The sequence below is a fragment of the Eubalaena glacialis genome, chromosome 14 (genome assembly GCF_028564815.1).
Source record: "Eubalaena glacialis isolate mEubGla1 chromosome 14, mEubGla1.1.hap2.+ XY, whole genome shotgun sequence".
Taxonomy (NCBI): Eukaryota; Metazoa; Chordata; class Mammalia; order Artiodactyla; family Balaenidae; genus Eubalaena; species Eubalaena glacialis.
The window spans coordinates 31,520,291-31,543,711 of NC_083729.1; the positions used below are offsets into that span (position 1 = coordinate 31,520,291).

General features: G+C 37.9%; 1 protein-coding gene across 5 annotated transcripts in view; it reads right to left on the bottom strand.

Moving 5' to 3' along the window:
• The window catches only part of ATL2 (atlastin GTPase 2), a 68,598-nt gene that overhangs the window by 32,839 nt on the left and 12,338 nt on the right, over positions 1–23,421 (bottom strand). For 4 of the 5 annotated variants that reach the window (XM_061168688.1, XM_061168687.1, XM_061168686.1 and 1 more), the window contains exon 2: positions 102–346. The exons of the other annotated variant lie outside the window; for it this stretch is intronic. In XM_061168688.1, the coding sequence (XP_061024671.1) occupies positions 102–346 (245 nt within the window). The remainder of the gene's footprint in view (positions 1–101; positions 347–23,421) is intronic. 5 annotated transcript variants of the gene reach the window in all.

Sequence of the window (23,421 nt, forward strand, 5' to 3'; positions counted from 1 at the left end):
TTAAAGATACAGCTCTTACTGTTTTTTGTCTATTATTTTTAAACAATATTGGTTGGTAATTTTTGTTTTTAACTCAGTTCAATTTAAAAGACACTATTCACCTTGTTATACATATATCTAAGCATGAAGTCCAGTAGAAATGATTTCCCTTTACGAAAAGCTCCTGCCACGGATACCACTACTATGTTAAGATCTCGTATGTGCTCCTGTAGCAATATCTGCTCCAAAGCTTCTTCATCAAGCTCAAAGTTATGGTCATCTTCATGTGCAAGAACAATCTGTACTGGACATGGTTTCTTCATAACCTCATCAGAGTTTACTAGGTCATCATCTTCATAATTCTCACCTAGAGTTAAAAAAGAGAGAAACAGGTTACCTTAATTCCTGCATTCTAAACTTTTCCTAAAGGATCACAACTAAAGCAAAATTTCAAATAACTTCTCCTCCATTATAGGTCATTTGGAAATAGTTACAAAAAGTGATGCTCAAACACACACTGGATTTCTCACTCCCTCTATAATAGGACCAAGAATACCAGTCAGTTTCCTACTATATATAGAGTTAAGCAGGAATACTAAGTAAGACCTCTATCTCAATCAGGTCTTAACAGCTAAATGTGAGCAGCAGCTGTTCTTGAACACTGTATTATTCTGTAAACAACTTTTGCTACTGTATGCACACAGAAACTAGATATAGTGAGCGGAAAATCAATTTCACCTAATAATTCAGATTCCAATTTCCCCATAGGCATCACCTGGAAATTACTCCAAGTTACAAAGATTAAAATATACATATAAATTGTAAACATTATTTTTCATTCTGAAACTTAAAGGGTTATGGTCCTAAGAAATTTCCAAAACTGACACGATAAAGCTAATGGTTCCCTAATTTAATAAGAGTTACCTAAAAGTATAGCATTCCTTATTAAAACAAAGCACAAGATTAATGTTTTAGTGGAAGACATAAGAAGAACAGTCAATGAGGTGCAGAGTGAAGCATAAGAAGAACAGTCAATGAGGTGCAGAGTTTCATCTGTCTCTAGGGCCCTTTTTCACCAAACACCACAGACACCCCTTCAAAATTATACAGCTCCTAAAAAACAGCTATACAAACTCTTTTGTTCACCCAGCACACCAAAAGAAGTTAACCTTTGCAGAAGAACTTTACTGAATAGTGATGAAGAAATAACTATAGAATATGTAACAGGAGAGAAAGTTTTTTAAAGTTTAGGTTTCTGTTTTGTTTTCTGTTTTTTGTTTGTTTTTAAACCCACTTAATAGCTAGTTTCAGAGACTATGTACCTTGTCTGCCTTTCTTCCCTATCAATTGCTTGATCCCACTAGCAACACTCCTGGGGACCTTATCCTCTCCCACATCAACATTTTTAAGAGGCTCTCCCCTTGAGATTGTCTACTAAGTGCCAGTTTCCAATCTAAGGAGACATACAGTATCTACTGTGTTCAATGCGATGACAGCCCCTCCTCACCGAGGAGACAGCCAGTCCACTGAGGAGGGGCGCATTATTAGTGCACCAATACCTTATCCACACAAACACTATTCTCAGCGCAAAGATCATATACCTACATTAATGAATGTTTAATTTCTTTACAGAAAGAAACATCTAGCTTATTTGATTTGCAAAGACTATTAGAGCCTTTACCTTCACATCACAAGGCACATTTAACTGTACAAAGCAAAATCAACACTATTTCAAAAGGTGTTGCAAACAGTAACAATATAATGTAATATAAAGAGCAGTCAATTTCAAAGGAGAATTTTTGAAAGTAAAAGCAATCAGTATTTAATTAAAAAGGATATTATCACTGCTTGTTTCAATGCTGTACAGATATAGCCGGGTATGCTATTTGAATGCACAAAAAGTAAACCTTCCAGGGAAAGTACAACATAGTTAAATTCCAATTTAATATATTACCAAACAGTATGCAAATTGTGTGATTAAAACCTTCCAAGCCTAATTAGTGGTTAAGAATGAACCAGGAGGGGCTTCCCTGGTGGCGCACTGGTTGAGAATCCGCCTGCCAGTGCAGGGGACATGGGTTCGATCCCCAGTCCGGGAAAATCCCGCATGCCGCAGAGCAGCTAAGCCTGTGTGCCACAACTACTGAGCCTGCGCTCTAGAGCCCATGAGCCACAACTACTGAGCCCACGTGTCACAACTACTGAAGCCCGCGGGCCTAGAGCCCGTGCTCCAGAACAGGAGAAGCCACCACAATGAGAAGCCTGCGCACCACAACGAAGAGTAGCCCTTGCTCGCCGCAACCAGAGAAAAGCCCACGTGCAACAATGAAGACCCAACGCTGCCAGAAGCAATAAATAAATAAAATAATAAAATAAATAAATTAAAAAAAAAAAAAAAAAAGAATGAACCAAGAAGCAAAACTGCCTAGATGCGTGTCACTTAACTTCTCTATGCCTGCTTCCTCATCTGTAACATGGGGATAATAATAGCACCTACCACATTAAGTTGTCATCAGGATTAAATGATTTGAAATATGCTTGATACATCGTAAGCATTACAGGTGCTTGTCATTAGGGTGACAGTAATTTTAAAATAATCAATCCTACAGGAAAGCTTTTATTTATGCCTTAAAATGCTAAAACTCTACAGTGACCTTCAATTGACCAGTGTAGCTGTGTAACAACATCACCATCTACCCATTTGCAGGCACAAACCTGAGGGCTGTCCATGACACATTCCTCTTTTTCCTTACCCCTAAATCTAACCAATAACGAAGGTCTTAAATTTGTCTTCATTCAAAATCTACTGATACCATCACTATTCTCATCACCACCATCTTATCTCACTTAAAGTGGTATCGAACTGGTCTCCCTTCTTGCCCCCTCCTCCAAACCAATCCTCACAGAGTAGCAACTGAATAATACGGTTAAATGCAAATGTGATTGGGCTTCCCCGGTGGCGCAGTGGTTGAGAATCTGCCTGCCAATGCAGGGGACACGGGTTCGAGCCCTGGTCTGGGAAGATCCCGCATGCCGCGGAGCAACTGGGCCCGTGAGCCACAATTACTGAGCCTGCGCGTCTGGAGCCTGTGCTCCGCAACAAGAGAGGCCGCGATAGTGAGAGGCCCGCGCACCGCGATGAAGAGTGGGGCCCCCCGCTTGCCACAACTAGAGAAAGCCCTCGCACAGAAACGAAGACCCAACACAGCCAAAAATTTAAAAAATATATATATATAAATGTAAATGTGATTAAGTTACCCTCCTTAAAATCACTGCTACAGAGCATTAACAACTAAAATCCTACACATGCCTCATAAAATCCTGTACTCACTGCCAAATCTCTCCTGCCCCATTTGGTGCTATTTTCCCCTGTGTAAACTACAAATAGACAAACTAACCTTTTTTCAGATCCTTACGCTATTAAGCTCTTTCTAGACTCTTATTTCACCCATGATATTCCTCTGCCTGGAATACTGTTTCCCATGTTGTTACCCTAATTAATTCCTTAAGTTTCAGTTTAAACGTCATTTTCTCAGGAATATCTTCCCCCAAGGTTCCTAACCAAATTTAGTCCTCCTACACTCCCCCAATCTTAATCCACCCATCATTTGACTATTTATGTAAGTACTTATTTATTACATGTCTCCCCTCCTAGATTGCCAATCCTCTGCTTAAAACCCTCAATTAGTTCCCCACCATAACCAGAAAATAGAGGGGAAAAAAAAATCTTCTAAATTCCTTACCATAGCCTCCACAGTTCTGTGTGATCTGGCCCCTGCAATCTGGCCCTCTTGCTATTCCTTGAACAGGCCAAACCTGTTTCCCACCCCAGAATCTTTGTCCTGTGTTCTCCCAGAATCTTTGTCCTGTGTTCTCCCCCGTCTGGAACGCTCTGTCCCTAGAAATTTACGTGGCTTGCTTCTCCATCATCTAGGTCTCAGTGCGAATGTTATCTCCTCCATGTGGCTTTCCTCAACCACTCAGTCTAAGTTACAGACCCCTCTCCATCACTTTAACAAAACAGGGTTTTTTCCACAGCCCTTTTCAGTATTGAAAATAACTTTTTTCATTTGTTTACATGTGTGCCTTATATCTCCCCCTCCATAGAAAGTATGTGCCACAAAAATAAGGATCCCAATCACCCTACTCACCACTCTCTTAGAACATGCTTGGCACCTAGCAGGTGCTTAATAAATATTTCTTGAATGAATGAAATTTACATATTTTACTCAGGAGTTTTACACATGTCCCTACCTATTTTATAAGCAAATTTGACAATCACATAATCAGTTTGGGGAAATACTTCTAGCAACTCAAGAGTAGTATATTTATCACAAAATTACAATTAAAAGTATGAAGTTCTACCAAGTAACACATTTTAATTAAAAAGAACTTAAAATTAGTAAGTGCTAAAGTATCGTAATGACCAAATTTGGAGATTGCTGATTTTGTTAAAACCAACAAGTAGTCTTATTCTTAATGTAAAGAAAGCATTAGTTGGTTTCTTAAAAATAAAAATAAAAACAAACCATTTGGCAGGAAATCTTTGTTACCTTAAAATTTCACCTAAATTAATTGACTACAGTGGCCAGTTTTCTTTTATTAGCACGAATAAAGATCGATATTGCAGATATACAGGCAGCATATTTGTCACTATTTCTAGTCAACAGACCTCTAAGGGGAAGTGTAGCAAATATGTTTCACAGGTATCATGGAGTACAATGACATGATTCAGCTACATTTACTCCCCCATCATAATTTCTCTACTAAATTTGGACTAACTACAGATAAAGTACTTCATTCTTCAAACACTGATATAGGCCACCGTATAAAAGAGAATTATATACAAATTTCTTTAGAATACCTATTAATATTAATACTCTGTGTTCACCTACAATTAGAAGTCTTTTTAAATTTAGCATTACTTAAGATTTTAAACTGAAGTTAAAATCTATGTAGAGAATAGTGATTTTATCTCCACTCTTTAATGCCAAGAGATTGCTGGGAAAAGATTTCAGCCCTCCAATAGATTTTCCTAATTCACTGTTCCAAGTCAGTTCTCCCCGACGTGGATCTTTCAGGGTCAAAGCTGAAAGACACCTACAGACAATCAACTGTTCCTCAAATATTTCTCCATACCTTAACACTAAGTATACTTAACCTATTTACCACAAGGCCTACAAAAAGACACTGTCTTAGTAAAAAAGTGGGGAAAGAGAGATGACTAGGTGGAACACAAGAGGATTTTTAGGGCCATGAAACTATTCTCTATGATGCTAATGGTAGAGCTATATCATCATACATCTGTCAAAACCCACAGAATATACAACCCCCAAAGTGAACCCTAATGTAAACTACGGACTTTGGGTGATAATCATGTGTCAATGAAAGTTCACTGATTGTGACAAGTGTACAACTCTGGTGTGGGACGCTGATAGGGCGAGAGGCTGCAGGTGTGTGAGGACCGGGGGTGGGGGGGTCAGGGGTTGGGGGGTGCGCATGCGTGCGGCCAGACTCTACTTTGTGCTCAATTTTGCTGTGAACCTAAAACTGCTCTAAAAAATAAAAGTCTATTAAAAAAAAAAAGACACCTGTCTTTTTTTATTGCTATTTAATCATACTTTACCTTAAATTTGCCAAATTCATACATTCAGCACATATTCCAACAGGAAAATTTACACTTCAGGACTGACCTAGGTACATTTGCAAACTTCAATCTTAATCATAAACTACGACAATAAAAAGGTGCTACAAATCTGCATTACAATGTTACTAACATTAGATTATATCAACCCAAAACTAAACTTGTAGAAAGAGAAACAAGTAAAAAGTATTTCATTTTTCAAAAGCAGTGAAAGTATATTTTAAGTTATTATTCACATTCCAAATAAAAACTTGTAACAAATTTTTATGGATAGTAGCCTGGACTCAGTGCACTCAGTCTATCTATAAAAATTAGCTATTCAACAAAAGCAAAGTGATATGTTGATGTCTGGTACTTGGACCTCAACATTTATACTCCATAACAAAATGAAAATAGTATCTAAGTATTCAAAAGTTTAATCCAGCACATATTTTAAAAAGCCTTAAAAAGGTTATACCATGGTAAACCTATTTGTAGATATTTAGTATAAGAAACAAAGATGCTAACACAGATATATAAGTTGGTTTATCAGTGTTATTTATGGTAGTGAAAATTAATGTTAAATGTTTTTTAAAAATATTTATTTATTTATTTATTTGGCTGCGCCGGGTCTCAGTTGTAGTATGTGGGATCTTCATTGCAGCATGTGGGATCTTTTTTTTTTAGCTGTAGCATGCAGGATCTAGTTCCCTGACCAGGGATAGAACCCAGGCCCCCTGCATTGGGAATGCGGAGTCTTAACCACTAGACCACCAGGGAAGTCCCTAATGTTAAACGTCTTAAAACTGGAAATTGGCCTTTCTTTTTTTTTTTAATAAATTTATTTATTTTTGGCTGCGTTGGGTCTTCGTTGCTGTGCCTGAGCTTTCTTTAGTTGCAGCAAGTGGGGGCTATTCTTCGTTGTGGTGCACGGGCTTCTCATTGCAGTGGCTTCTCTTGTTGCAGAGCATGGGCTCTAGGTGCGCGGGCTTCAGTAGTTGTGGCCCACGGGCTCAGTAGTTGTGATACTCGGGCTCTAGAGCGCAGGCTCAGTAGTTGTGGCGCACGGGCTTAGTTGCTCCACGGCATGAGGGATCTTCCCGGAGCAGGGCTCAAACCCGTGTCCCCTGCATTAGCAGGCGGATTCTTAACCACTGCACCACCAGGGAAGTCCCGGCCTAATATCTTAACTACATGTTGACATATTATGCAGCTTTAAACCACATACACACATTAAAAAAATCAAAGATAGTCTTCAAATCAGTATAAAATAAGTGGGGAAAAGGCAAATCACAAAGTAGTACAAATCTTCCCCAATTCTGTTTTGCCTTGTTTTTAAAAACACAGGTACACTTGGGAGTTGGGGGGGAGAGAGAAACAACATTTGAGGCTTTTCTTCCAGTCATTAGAGTAACTGCTACCAGCCTGGCCCTCTGCCACAAACTATAAATCTAAACAAAATATATGAGGCACCTTTTTTCAAGCACTGGACAACAGGCAGAAGAGAGTAATCCTTGAGAAAAGGTCACACACACACACCCCTCCCATCCACTGCCACACTCTGCTAAGAACAATTTCCTAAACACAGCGTGGGGAACCAAAGCACAAGCAAAGATCTGAGTTCAGGACTACTAAAAGCAGTTGGAAGCTGTGCAGCAGGACGGAGAAAAAGGAACTATGCAGAGGTAGAGCCCAGAAGTCCTTGGCCAAGGGTGATAAGCTTCACAGGTGCAGGGGAACACACTATGCAAGGCTTACCAAAAAGCAGCAACTACAGGGTTGTAAGAAGAACAGAGATACCAGAAGTCAAACAGTACTGGGACACTGTGGCATTTTGGCCCAGCCATGATGAACAGATGAACATTTCAGGCATCAAGCTGAAACACCAGAAAGGCCATGTCTTCGAATCAAAGACCATGTTCTAGAGTAAGGCCTACTGAAGATCCACCCAAACAAAGCCTAATACTAAGACTTGAAAAGAGGGGAGACAGTTTGGAGATTTAGTCCCCCCCAAGTTAGGAGGATTGCCTCTAAGCTTTCCACAGATCCACACTAAAAAGTATAAACCCAAGCCTCCAAAAGCTCAAGAGCAATTAGTAACTGAACTGCAAGTAACAACAAAAACTAGATAACAGAATCCAGAATCTCCACAATGTGTAACGTAAAGTATATGATCAGAAATTATTAGAAATGCAAAGAAAGAAGAAAATGTGGCGCACAGTCAAGAAAAGAAAGCAGTTGATAGAAAGCAATCCTGGGACTTCCCTGGTGGTGCAGTCGTTAAGAATCTGCCTGCCAACACAGGGGACAAGGGTTCAATCCCTGATCTGGGAAGATCCCACATGCTGCGGAGCAACTAAGCCCGTGCACCACAACTACTGACCCTGAGCTCTAGAGCCCGCGAGCCACAACTACTAAGCCCGAGCTCTAGAGCCCACGAGCCACAACTACTGAGCCCACGTGCCTAGAGCTCGTGCTCCACAACAAGAGAAGCCACCGCAATGAGAAGCCCGCGCACTGCAACAAAGAGTTGCCCCCACTCACCGCAACTAGAGAAAAGCCCGTGCACAGCAACAAAGACACAACACAACCATAAATAAATACATAAATAGACAGATAGATAAATAAATAAATAAATGCAATCCTGCATTGGCCCAGATGTTCAACTTAGCAGATAAAAGCTTTTAAGAAGACACTGTAAATATGTTCAAGGATTTAAAGGAAAATAAGTTCTTAATAAGTGAATACTTAGGGAGTCTCAGCCAATAAATAGGCTATTAAAAAACAAATGAATATTCTAGAACTGATAAGTACAATAATTAAAATGAAATATTCACTGGATAGACTTAACAGCAGATTGCAAACAGCAGAACAAAGGGTCAGTGAACTTGAAATCAGACCAAAGTTCTCTAATTCAAAGAAGAAAAAGAAAAAAGAATGAAGAAAAACTAACAGAGTCTCAGGGACCTGTAGAGCTACATCCAATATGCAGTTAGAGTCCCAGAAGGAGAACAAAGAGAAAAAATATTGAAAAAATATTTGGAGATATAATAGTCAAAATGTTACTAAATTTGGTGACAGAGACTTACAGATCCAAGAAGCTCAGCAAACCTCAAGTAGGGTAAACACAAAGAAAACCACATCAGTCAGACTGCTAAAAACCAAAGGCAAAGGGAAAATTTTTAAAGAAGTGGTGTGGTGGGGACTTCCCTGGTGGCGCAGTAGTTAAGAATCCACCTGCCAATGCGGAGACATGGGTTCGAGCCCTGGTCTGCAAAGATCCCACGTGCCGCGGAGCAACTAAGCCCATGCACAACTACTGAGGCTGCACTCTAGAGCCCATGAGCCACAACTACTGAGCCCACATGCTGCAACTACTGAAGCCCGCGCACCTAGAGCCCGTGCTCCACAACAAGAGAAGCCACCGCAATGAGAAGCCTGCACACCACAACGAAGAGTAGCCCCCACTCACTGCAACTAGAGAAAGCTCAGGCATAGCAACAAAGATCCAATGCAGCCAAAAATAAATAAATAAATTTATAAAAAAAAAAAAAAGAGTGGTGTGGTGAAGGGAATAATTCAATGACTGCTTCTCATCAGAAGCAATGGAAGCCAGAAGACAATAAAACGATATCCTTAGAGTGCTTAAAGAAAAAAAAGAATGTCAACTCAGACTTGTATATTCAGTGAAAGTATTATTGAAAAATGAAAGCAAAATAAAGACAATGAGCAAAAGAGCTAAGCGAATTTGTCACCAGCAGATGTGCACTACATGAGATGCTAAATGATTCTTCAGGCTCAAAAGAAATGATACCAAATGGAAAGCCTCTTCATTCCCTCCTATAGTATCCAAAGTAGTAAATAAATGGGTACAAAAATAAAAGACTGGTTGTTTCCCCCAAGTAATTTCCTTAAAAGATAACTGATCATTTAGAAGAAAAATAATAGACTGTAAGGTGGGGTTTTTAAAAATTAAGACAAATGTTGTGGGGACAAGTAATTAAATTCATTCTAAGGTTATTATGATTTTGAAGTGGAAAGTGGTAAAAACACTGATTCTAAATGGACTTTGATACATTAAAGATGCATATTGTTAGCTATAGAGCAATGACTAAAAAAATAAAGAGGTATAGCTAAATAAGCCAATGAGGAACCAAAATGAAATATTAAAAAATATCCAATTAACCCAAAGAAAAAACAAGACAAAATGAACAAATGGAAAAAAAAAATAGGAAGATGGCAAACTTAAACCCAACTAAATCAATGATTAAATTAAATGTAAATACACTGAACATTCAAAAAAGACGGAGATTGTCAGACTGGATAATAGAAGCAAAACTATATACTGTGTATAGTAGGGGTACTTTTAATATAAAGAGACAGAAATAGGTTGAAAGTAAAAGGTAGGAAAAAAGATACACATGCAAATAACCATAGGAAAAATGGTGCTGCTATATGAATGTCAAAGTAGACTTCAAGAGTAAAAGTATTTTTAGATATAAAATGGGTCAACATCAGAAAAACATAATAACCCTAAATAAGAGATTTAAAATACATGAAGCAAAAATTTAGACAATTAAAGAGAAAAATAGACAAATGCATAATCATACTTGGAGATATTAACAACCCTCTCTAAGTAACTGCTATAAGGAGACAAAAAATTACCACTAAGACTATAGAACATGGGGACAGACACCAAAAACAACGGGAACTATGAACCTGCAGCCTGTACTGAGCCAAACACAGTAAGTTAAGCAAAATGAGAAGACAGAAAAACACACAGCAGATGAAGGAGCAAGGTAAAAACCCACCAGACCTATTAAATGAAGAGGAAATAGGCAGTCTACCTGAAAAAGAATTCAGAATAATGATAGTAAAGATGATCCAAAATCTTGGAAATAGAGAAAATACAAGAAACGTTTAACAAGGACCTAGAAGAACTAAGGAGCAAACAAACAATGATGAACACCACAATAAATGAAATTAAAAATTCTCTAGAAGGGGTCAATAGCAGAATAACTGAGGCAGAAGAATGGATAAGTGACCTGGAAGATAAAATAGTGGAAATAAGTACTGCAGAGCAGAATAAAGAAAAAAGAATGAAAAGAACTGAGAACAGTCTCAGAGACCTCTGGGACATTAAACGCACCAACATTCGAATTATAGGGGTCACAGAAGAAGAAGAGAAAAAGAAAGGGACTGAGAAAACATTTGAAGAGATTATAGTTGAAAACTTCCCTAATATGGGAAAGGAAATAGTTAATCAAGTCCAGGAAGCACAGAGAGTCCCATACAGGATAAATCCAAGGAAAAACATGCCAAGACACATATTAATCAAACTATCAAAAATTAAATACAAAGAAAACATATTAAAAGCAGCAAGGGAAAAACAACAAATAACACACAAGGGAATCCCCATAAGGTTAACAGCTGATCTTTCAGCAGAAACTCTGCAAGCCAGAAGGGAGTGGCAGGACATATTTAAAGTGATGAAGGAGAAAAACCTACAACCAAGATTACTCTACCCAGCAAGGATCTCATTCAGATTTGATGGAGAAATTAAAACCTTTACAGACAAGCAAAAGCTGAGAGAGTCAGCACCACCAAACCAGCTTTACAACAAATGCTAAAGGAACTTCTCTAGGCAGGAAACACAAGAGAAGGAAAAGACCTACAATAACAAACCCAAAACAATTAAGAAAATGGGAATAGGAACATACATATCGATAATTACCTTAAATGTAAATGGATTAAATGCTCCCACCAAAAGACACAGACTCACTGAATGGATACAAAAACAAGACCCATATATATGCTGTCTACAAGAGACCCATTTCAGACCTAGGGACACATAGAGACTGAAAGTGAGGGGATGGAAAAAGATATTCCATGCAAATGGAAATCAAAAGAAAGCTGGAGTAGCAATTCTCATATCAGACAAAATAGACTTTAAAATGAAGACTATTACAAGAGACAAAGAAGGACACTATATAATGATCAAGGGATCGATCCAAGAAGAAGATATAACAATTGTAAATATTTATGCACCCAACATAGGAGCACCTCAATACATAATGCAAATACTAACAGCCATAAAAGGGGAAATCGACAGTAACACAATCATAGTAGGGGACTTTTAACACCCCACTTTCACCAATGGACAGATCATCCAAAATGAAAATAAGTAAGGAAACACAAGCTTTAAATGATACGTTAAACAAGATGGACTTAATTGATATTTATAGGACATTCCATCCAAAAACAACAGAATACACATTCTTCTCATGGAACATTCTTCTCAAGTGCTCATGGAACATTCTCCAGGATAGATCATATCTTGGGTCACAAATCAAGCCTTGGTAAATTTAAGAAAATTGAAATCGTATCAAGTATCTTTTCTGACCACAACGCTATGAGACTAGATATCAATTACAGGAAAAGATCTGTAAAAAATACAAACACATGAAGGCTAAACAATACACTACTTAATATACAAGTGATCACCGAAGAAATCAGAGGAAATCAAAAAATACCTAGAAACAAATGACAATGGAGACACGACGACCCAAAACCTATGGGATGCAGCAAAAGCAGTTCTAAGAGGGAAGTTTATAGCAATACAAGCCTACATCAAGAAACAGGAAACAGGGCTTCCCTGGTGGCGCAGTGGTTGAGAATCTGCCTGCTAATGCAGGGGACACGGGTTCGAGCCTTGGTCTGGGAAGATCCCACATGCCGCGGAGCAACTGGGCCCGTGGGCCACAACTACTGAGCCTGCACATCTGGAGCCTGTGCTCCGCAACAAGAGAGGCCACGACAGTGAGAGGCCCGCGCGCCGCAATGAAGAGTGGCCCCCGCTCGCCGCAACTAGAGAAAGCCCTAGCACAGAAACGAAGACCCAACATAGCAATCAATTAATCAATCAATCAATCTAAAAAAAAAAAAGAAAAAAGAAAAAAAAAAAAGAAACAGGACACATCTCAAGTAAACAACCTAACCTTGCACCTAAGCAATTAGAGAAAGAAGAACAAAAAAACCCCAAAGTTAGCAGAAGGAAAGAAATCATAAAGATCAGATCAGAAATAAATGAAAAAGAAATGAAGGAAATGATAGCAAAGATCAACAAAACTAAAAGCTGGTTCTTTGAGAAGATAAACAAAATTGATAAACCATTAGCCAGACTCCACAAGAAAAAAAGGGAGAAGACTCAAATCAACAGAATTAGAAATGAAAAAGGAGAAGTAACAACTCACACTGCAGAAATACAAAGGATCATGAGAGATTACTACAAGCAACTCTATGCCAATAAATTGGACAACCTGGAAGAAATGGACAAATTCTTAGAAATGCACAACCTTCCTAGACTGAACCAGGAAGAAATAGAAAATATGAACAATCACAAGCACTGAAATTGAAACTGTGATTAAAAATCTTCCAACACACAAAAGCCCAGGACCAGATGGCTTCACAGGCGAATTCTATCAAACATTTAGAGAAGAGCCAACACCTATCCTTCTCAAACTTCCAAAATATAGCAAAGGGAGGAACACTCCCAAACTCATTCTATGAGGCCACCATCACCCTGATACCAAAACCAGACAAAGATGTCACAAACAAAGAAAACTACAAGCCAATATCACTGATGAACATAGATGCAAAAATCCTCAATAAAATACTAGCAAACAGAATCCAACAGCACATTAAAAGGATCATACACCATGATCAAGTGGGGTTTATTCCAGGAATGCAAGGATTCTTCAATATATGCAAATCAATCAATGTGATACACCATATTAACAAATTGAAGGAGAAAAACCATATGATCATCTCAATCGATGCAGAGAAAGCTTTTGACAAAATTCAACACCCATTTATGATAAAAACCCTGCAGAAAGTAGGCATAGAGGGAACTTTCCTCAACATAATAAAGGCCATATATGACAAACCCACAGCCAACTTCGTCCTCAATGGTGAAAAACTGAAACCATTTCCACTAAGATCAGGAACAAGACAAGGTTGCCCACTCTCACCACTATTATTCAACATAGTTTTGGAGTTTTAGCCACAGCAATCAGAGAAGAAAAAGAAATAAAAGGAATCCAAATTTGAAAAGAAGAAGTAAAGCTGTCACTGTTTACAGATGACATGATACTATACATAGAGAATCCTAAAGATGCTACCAGAAAACTACTAGAGCTAATCAATGAATTTGGTAAAGTAGCAGGATACAAAATTAATGCACAGAAATCTCTGGCATTCCTATACACTAATGATGAAAAATCTGAAAGTGAAATTAAGAAAACACTCCCATTTGCCACTGCAACAAAAAGAATAAAATATCTAGGAATAAACCTACCTAAGGAGACAAAAGACCTGTATGCAAAAAATTATAAGACACTGATGAAAGAAATTAAAGATGATACAAATAGATGGAGAGATATACCATGTTCTTGGATTGGAAGAATCAACATTGTGAAAATGACTATACTACCCAAAGCAATCTACAGATTTAATGCAATCCCTATCAAACTACCACTGGCATTTTTCACAAAACTAGAACAAAAAATTTCACAATTTGTATGGAAACACAAAAGACCCCAAATAGACAAAGCAATCTTGAGAACGAAAAATGGAGCTGGAGGAATCAGGCTCCCGGACTTCAGACTATACTACAAAGCTACAGTAATCAAGACAGTATGGTACTAGCACAAAAACAGAAATATAGATCAATGGAATAGGATAGAAAGCCCAGAGATAAACCGACGCACGTATGGTCACCTTATCTTTGATAAAGGAGGCAAGAATATACAGTGGAGAAAAGACAGCCTCTTCAATAAGCGGTGCTGGGAAAACTGGACAGGTACATGTAAAAGTATGAAATTAGAACACTCCCTAACACCATACACAAAAATAAACTCAAAATGGATTAAAGACCTAAATGTAAGGCCAGACACTATCAAACTCTGAGAGGAAAACATAGGCAGAACACTCTATGACATAAATCACAGCAAGATCCTTTTTGAGCCACCTCCTAGAGAAATGGAAATAAAAACAAAAATAAACAAAAGGGACCTATTGAAACTTAAAAGCTTTTGCACAGCAAAGGAAACCATAAACAAGACCAAAAGACAACCCTCAGAATGGGAGAAAATATTTGCAATTGAAGCAACTGACAAAGGATTAATCTCCAAAATTTACAAGCAGCTCATGCAGCTCAATATCAAAAAAACAAACAACCCGGTCCAAAAATGGGCAGAAGACCTAAATAGACATTTCTCCAAAGAAGATATACAGATGGCCAAGAAACATATGAAAGAATGCTCAACATCATTAATCATTAGAGAAATGCAAATCAAAACTACAATGAGATATCAACTCACACCGGTCAGAATGGCCATCATCAAAAAATCTACAAACAATAAATGCTGGAGAGGGTGTGGAGAAAAGGGAACACTCTTGCACTGTTGGTGGGAATGTAAATTGATACAGCCACTATGGAGAACAGTATGGAGGTTCCTTAAAAAACTAAAAATATGGCTTCCCTGGTGGCACAGTGGTTGAGAATCTGCCTGCTAATGCAGGGGACACAGGTTCGAGCCCTGGTCTGGGAAGATCCCACATGCCGCGGAGCAACTAAGCCCGTGAGCCACAACTACTGAGCCTGCGCGTCTGGAGCCTGTGCTCCCCAACAAGAGAGGCCATGATAGTGAGAGGCCCGCACACCGCGATGAAGAGTGGCCCCCACTTGCCGCAACTAGAGAAAGCCCTAGCACAGAAACGAAGACCCAACATAGCAATCAATCAATCAATCAATCAATATTTTTTTAAAAAAACAGTAACATTTAAAAAAAAGAAACAACTAAAAATAGAACTACCATATGACCCAGCAATCCCACTACTGGGCATATACCCTGAGAAAACCATAATTCAAGAAGAGTCATCTACCAAAATGTTCACTGCAGCTCTATTTACAATAGCCAGGACATGGAAGCAACCTAAGTGTCCATCAACAGATGAATGGATAAAGAAAATGTGGCACATATATACAATGGAATATTACTCAGCCATAAAAAGAAACGAAATTGAGTTATTTGTAGTGAGGTGGATGGACCTAGAGTCTGTCATACAGAGTGAAGTAAGTCAGAAAGAGAAAAACAAACAAATACCGTATGCTAACACATATATATGGAATCTAAGAAAAATTTTAAAAAGGTCATGAAGAACCTAGGGGCAAGATGGGAATAAAGACACAGACCTACTAGAGAATGGACTTGAGGATATGGGGAGGGGGAAGGGTAAGCTGTGACAAAGTGAGAGAGTGGCATGGACATATATACACTACCAAACGTAAAATAGCTAGCTAGTGGGAAGCAGCCGCATAGCACAGGGACATCAGCTCAGTGCTTTGTGACCACCTAGAGGGGTGGGATAGGGAGGGTGGGAGGGAGGGAGATGCAAGAGGGAAGAGATATGGGGACATATGTATATGTATAACTGAGACACTTTGTTATAAAGCAGAAACTAACACACTATTGTAAAGCAATTATACTCAAATAAAGATGTTAAAAAAAAAAAGACTAAAGAACAAATAGCCCTGTCCACATGGCAGATGAGCCACGTGTAATTTTTAGTTTTCTTTAGTCACATTAAAAAGTAAAAAGAAGAAAACAATTTTAATATTACTTTATTTATTAACCCAATATACCCAACATACTCTCATTTGGACTCAAAATCAATATTTTAACATTAAGATACTTACATTCTTCTTTCATACTGTCTTTGAAATCTACTGTGTATTTACACTTACAGCACCTTTCAATTCAGACACTAAATGCTTATCAAAAACACATGATCACTTAGATTTCATAAAATTTACAACTGAAGAGGTAGATTCACATACACAAGTTGTTCCAAACACACTTAAAGTTTTCCAATAACTGAATCAAACACCTAAAAATCATTTTCCATTGATATGTACATCCATACTGACAAAATTACTTCTGTTTTTTAAATATAAACTAAAATTAAATTTAAAATTCATTTCTTAATCACAGTACCCATTTTGCTTTTTTTCCCATTTATTTATTTATTTATTTATTTATTGCTGCATTGGGTCTTCGTTGCTGCGCACGGGCTTGTTGTGGCGAGGGGGGGCTACTCTTCATTGCGGTGCGCGGGCTTCTCATTGCGGTGGCTTCTCTTGTTGCGGAGCACGGGCTCTAGGCACACCGGCTTCAGTAGTTATGGCACACGGGCTTAGCTGCTCCGCGGCATGTGGGATCTTCCTGGACCAGGGATCGAACCTGTGTCCCCTGCATTGGCAGACGGATTCTTAACCACTGCGCCACCAGGGAAGTCCCCATTTTGCTTTAACATGCATATAATTGACCGAGGCTGACCATTTTTCCATGCATAATGTTTGTTTCCTCTTGTATGAACTGTCTACTCACAATCTAGGCAGCTTTAAGAAAACAAAGAGTGTAAATTACAACCCAGAAGTCCCTTTAATTTTATAGTAGCAAATTATTAAATGCTTAAACAGTTTATTTTGCAGATAGTTTTCAAAAAAAATGATGTGTTGCTTGCATATTTTAGAGTACAGTGGGGTACCTTGTATACAATACATAATTAATGTTGGAAACTAATCAAAAAGGTTTATAGTTCCTATATATTTGCTTACATAATATATCTATGATTTACTTCTTACAGAATGCTCAGTCAGGAACGTTTTGCTTCAGTTTAACATTACAAAGCAAATTGTGTTTTTCCCATAGGAATAATGTGGTTCCCTCAACTGAAGGGGGGTAAAAAGCTGGAACTGCCTATAAACACACAACAGATAGCAAAACTGGTTAAAGCCCCATCGCTGCCTCTCTTATAAGCACAAACAGGCAAAGCCTCAAATTGAAATGGCTTTATTTTCAATAACCCTACCCTGCTTTCATGACCTTTATTACAATTAAGATTCCCATAATAAAGGTCAAAATTCAAATTTATAACTATAAACACTATGACCAACTCAAAATTAAGGATCATTGGCTAATGAGCTGACATTAATAATCCAGCAAAAAAATCTGGAGTCAGTGCTTAGCACAAAAAAATGTACTCTGCTCTCTACTTTTTTTATATTTCCTTCAAATTTTGGAACTTTTTTCCGTTAACTATGACCTCAAAAAAAAAAGTATATCATCAAAAGTCAAAAAAATTTTTAAGTAAAAAAATTATCACTCTAGAAATAAAGCATGGCATTTTAAATCTACAGAAGTGAGGAATAAAAGAGTACGAGTTATATTCCAGGTTCAAACTATCACGTTCAACAAAGTACAGTTGTGAAAGACAAGAAAATATAACTGAAGAAGCACAGATCTCTAGGTCAATACAATTACCAGTCATTTTTGTTAAAAGGGACAGACTGCTTAACAATGCGGGAAAACTTTGATAGAATGTATGTATCAGCAAATCCATAAAACTCTGAACCAAAGAGACCATTTTCTTAAAGGCACTATGTACAGTCTTCAAAATGCTTAAAAACTGGGTAAGTGAGCTATCAAAGGAATAGGTTTTTAGCTTCAAAGACGATTTGAGAGGTTTAGAAAGAAAATTGATCAGCACTGAAAATTCAGTGGGAACTGTTAAATGCCATTACAGATGGACTGAAGAATTTTCCAGTAATGTTACCTGGAAGTTAAGAAGGAATTCACTATTTGAAATCACTATCAACAAAACAAAGTTTTTTAGGAAGTGAATGCATAAGTAAAGCCAAGCAAGAGACAGCAATGCATAGTTTCAAGGCAAACTTGACCTAATTGTTAGAATCTCACTCAAAATAGTTCAGCAACAAAGCACTTTCAAAGTGGAAAAAGCAAGGAATCACTGAAGGCAGCATTTGCTATTCAAAGTTTTAAAGCATCACCAAGCAAAATATGAACCAGATGATAATAACTTTGGATATAATTATAAGGTCTTTGGAATAATGCAGACCTCCTAAACTTGCTAAAGCAAATTCTACCAGGGAAAGAGGGTCTCCTGACTTGCATTTTTATCTTGCTCTTAAGAAGAGGCCCTAGGGAATTCCCTGGTGGTTCAGTGGTTAGGACTCTGAGCTTCCACTGCAGGGGGCACGGGTTCAACCTGGTCAGGGAACCAAGATCCCACAAGCCCTGTGGCACGGCCAAATAAAAAAAGTCAATCAATTAATTCAGCCAATCTAGTTCAAGAAAAAAAAAAGTCCTTAAAAGGTTGTGTTAGTATTAAGTATATAATCATTACTAAGTAATAATATATTTATATTTATGCTAGATATCTAATTTATGTGCTCTTAATAAATGCCTGAAATTTTCTTGTCCAATTTTCTTTTCATTTATTTTCAAGATCAAGCATGATATAGAATGAAATAGATTCCCTAAAACAAAACTCAATTAGAAACAATGCAAACTTACAGGAACTAATGATCTGACTTAACACTGTTTACTCAGGAACCAATTAAGTAGTAAGGTCTAAGATCATGCATAAAGAGAATCCAGGTGGTCTTCACTCCCTAGAAATGGGGACTTCAAAAAGGCAGCAATGCACAATGACTACTAAGACTACTGAGCAAAAAGCTGATGGGATAGATTATAATGGCTAGATTAACGCCTAACCTCCTGAATCAGTCTTAACATTACAAAGAGACAATCAGAAGTTTTGTGGCTTTTGATGAAATGCATCAGGAAGCACAAGTCACCGTCAAAGATGCATGTCTGAGGAAAAATTTTTAAAAACATGAAACTGATCAAGCCTCTAGATCTAACTATGGGAAAGGAAAGATAAGAGACACGTTCACCACCACCACCACCACCACCACCACCACCACCACCACCACAGAGATGGAGTCAGAAAACTCTAGAACATAGGAAATTCCACTGGACAAACAAACCTGGACAAATAAATTGCAAGAGCAAAGGGGGAAAAGTGGGGGAAAAAGGGGGGAAAGAGACTTAAGAGCCGTATCAACCAAATGCAGTACGTGGGCCTTGTTCAAGCAAATCAACTATAACAAATTTGAAACAATCAGGGAAATATGAAGTCTGGATATCTGGTATTAAGGAATTATTTTTCTAGCATGATAATAGTACCACAGCTATGTTTTTTAAAAATCTTTAATCTTTTAAAGACACAAAACATTCATACAATCTGTTATTTGCTTCAAAATAGTCTGGTAGGGAGACTGGCTATGGAAAATAGATAAAACAAAGTGGCCATTATATTGGTAATTGTTTAATTTGGGAGATGTATATACACAGGTTCCTTATGTTGTTCTCTTTACTTCTGTACATATTTGAAAATTCCATAATAGTTAAGTTGTTTTTTTTTTTAAGTGGTGAAGCTAACAAAGGCTTTATTAGGAAATGAAGTAGATCTAAGTACAAAAGATAGAGATACAGGCTACAGCTATTAGAAGCGAGAAAAAGTCTCTCAAATATTCTAGAACACTGCTTCTCAATCTTTCTTCTGCTTCCACAGCATTTCAGTGATTGGGAGGGGCAGGAGGGTGCTGTGAAGAATCAAAACAAAATGTTTTCAAAATATACAAGGTAAAGTGACTATAAAATTCTGAACCTACCCCATCACTCCCCTCACCCCACTTCTCCAGAAATACAGTTCTAAACACATATCAATTCTTGCCTCCTAAAAGCTGGAAGAAAAAACCCTATTCTAAGAAATGTATTACTAGTTGGCTAACTAAAAGAATATACTCAGTCTTTAGAAGGGCGAACTGAAAAGAATCAGGTTTAAAATCAAATGCATTAAACCCCTAAAAAGAAAACTTTAGGCCCAGATGGCTTCACTGGAAATGTGGTGAACTACCAACCATTTAAGAATGAAATTATACAAATTCTACACAGACTTTTACAGAAAAAAAAGGAAAGGAACATTTTCCAACTCATTTTATGAAGCCAATATAATTATCCCAATATCAAAACCAGACAAAGACATTACAAGAAAACAAAACTACCGACCAACATCCCTCATGAACAGACATAAAAACCCTTAATCAAAATCCAGTATTCAGAATACATAAAGAACTCTTACAACTCAATAAGAACAATTTTTAAATGGGCAAGAGACGCTTCAAAGAAGATATATGAATGATCAATAAGCACATGAAAATATACTCACACCATTAGATGCTAAGGAAATACAAATTAATACCACAATGATATACCACTACATACTCACTGAAATAGCTAAAATTTACAAGACTGACAAAAATAGAGTTGGTGGGAAACAACTAGCACTCATATATATTTCTGGTGAGAGTATAAAACGATACGACCACTTTAAAAAACTTTCTGGCAATACATTATATAAAGTTTAGCACATACCATACAACCAGCAATCACGCTCCTAGGTACTTAAAAGAGAAATTAAACATATGACAACAAGTAACACAAACACAAATGTTTGTATATTGGAGAAGCGGACATTTTTTAACTCCTACAAGTGTTTTAAGTTTTAAGCATCAAGAGACTATGCATACACTCCCTAGAATGTCAAGAAATTTTAGGACATTCAAGTTCTAGTACAGATGCTTGAAAATTAGCCTCAATAGAGCTGGAAGAACTGAGGCCTGGATATTGCCGCACACTGCCAAGGTGACCCAGCAGATCTGTGACAATGTGCATGCTGTGAGCCACAATAGTGCTTGAGTCTCAGCCAATCTTCCCAGCGTAAGCACGGCTGCTGCTTCCCTTTCCACCTTCTAAATCTCGAACACATTTCTCTTCCAGCCAATTCCAGCTCAAATCATTCAAGGAAACATGTTTCTGGCTCAGCTGATCTCACGCAACCCCAAGTCACCATAGTAAGTAGCAGATGTTACAAAATCCTATAATCCATACAGTCATAAATGTGTATTTCTTTGAAGCTCATTGATTCCAGATAAACCTGGGTACTAATTTAGACTTTACCTCCAACCAGCATGTCAACTTTAGGAAGTCACTTAAACAACTTGACTTTAAGATATTGCACTGGCTAATTAAGGACATTTCGATGATATCTCTAAATTGCTTTCCAACTCCATTATGTCCTGACTCTAAGATCTACCTTCTTCTTATTTTTTAATTTAAAAGAACTGAGTATAGAAAATTCAACCAATAAACATGATCTTTGATCGTTGTGCATACCTGTATGTTAGTTCTAAATGTATGAAGTTTTACAATACTTATTTTTTAGAGATACATACTGAACTCTTTGTGGAGGAAAAGACATGATGTGTGGGATTTGCCTCAAAATAATAAGGGAAAAAAGGAAGTGCCAGGGAAGAAAGGGAGTAAACATGAAACACAATAGGCCATAGGGACTTTCCTGGTGGTCCAGTGGTTAAGACTCCACACTTCCACTGCACGGGGAGCAGGTTCGATCCCTGATCGGGAACTAAGATCCTACGTGCCACACGGTGCGACCAAAATAAACAACAACAAAAAAAAGGCAAAACAATATAAAAGGTGAATTCTAAAGGGCTTCCCTGGTGGTGCAGTGGTTAAGAATCCGCCTGCCAACGCAGGGGACATGGGTTTGAGCCCTGGTCCAGGAAGATCCCACATGCCGCAGAGCAACTAAGCCCGTGCGCCACAACTACTGAGCCTGTGCTCTAGAACCCGCGAGCCACAACTACTGAGCATGCATGCCACAACTACTGAAGCCCGCGTGCCTAGAGCCTGTGCTCCGCAACAAGAGAAGCCACCGGAATGAGAAGCCCGTGCACCACAACAAAGAGTAGCCCCCGCTCACCACAACTAGAGAAAGCCTGCGCACAGCAACGAAGACCCAACACAGCCAAAAATAAATTAAAAAAAAAAAACAATAGTCCATAAATTAATAATTGCTGAAGTTCATAATTGTTGAATGTGGGTAATGGGTTCATTACACTATTCTCTCTACTTCTGTATGTGTTTGAAATTCTCCATAGTAAAGTGTTTATAAAACTAGCCTCAATACTTAAAATTAAATCTAATATATCACTCACAGGGGCTTCAGAGATTATGCAGCCAAATTCACTCTTTTTAAAGATAAGGAAAACACAAGACTCGACCACTGTTTGGAGGGAGAACTGGGCGTGGTCTTATTAATTTAATGTTATTTCCTCTATATTAGTGCTTCTCAAACTTTTAAAATGCATATGAATCACCTGGGGATCTTGTTAAAATGAATATTCTGATTCAGGAAATCTGGGATGGAGCCTGAAACTGCATTTCTAAATAACTTCATGGTGATGCCAACATCAATGGTCCTCTGAACAGAACAGAGTACCAAGGATCATGATATTTTACAGGTATTTAGTACGTAAAGATCGTTCAGTTTATTTTACTTCATGTAGTTTCTAGTGATGCTACTGTTTTCACTGAAGGAAAAAAAAAGTTTTCAAGCTAAACTATAATCCTCCATTTTTCCTGGGAGACTGCTAATACTCTGATAAAACTAAACACTCCAGTCGAAGTACTGTGGATTCTGTATAAAGTGAAAAGAGGCAGTGTACATAGACATCCCTACTTTAAGAATATAAATGTACAAATTTGGTCTGGAGTCATCATCAGTCACCTGGGTGAGCTTTTAATAGCAGGCTTCCCTCTCCCTGCCCAAAAAGATGCCGCCTGGAATAAGAATACTGACAAAGACACAAACTTGGACTTCAAAAAAATTTAAGGAGAGAAGCAGCTACTACAAGAAAGGGTTTAACTATTTGCTCCTATAAAATAATGTTATTCATAACTTATAAAGTTAAATTTCTCTCATATAAAACTGGAACTATGATGCAAACTGCAAAAATAAAAACTATA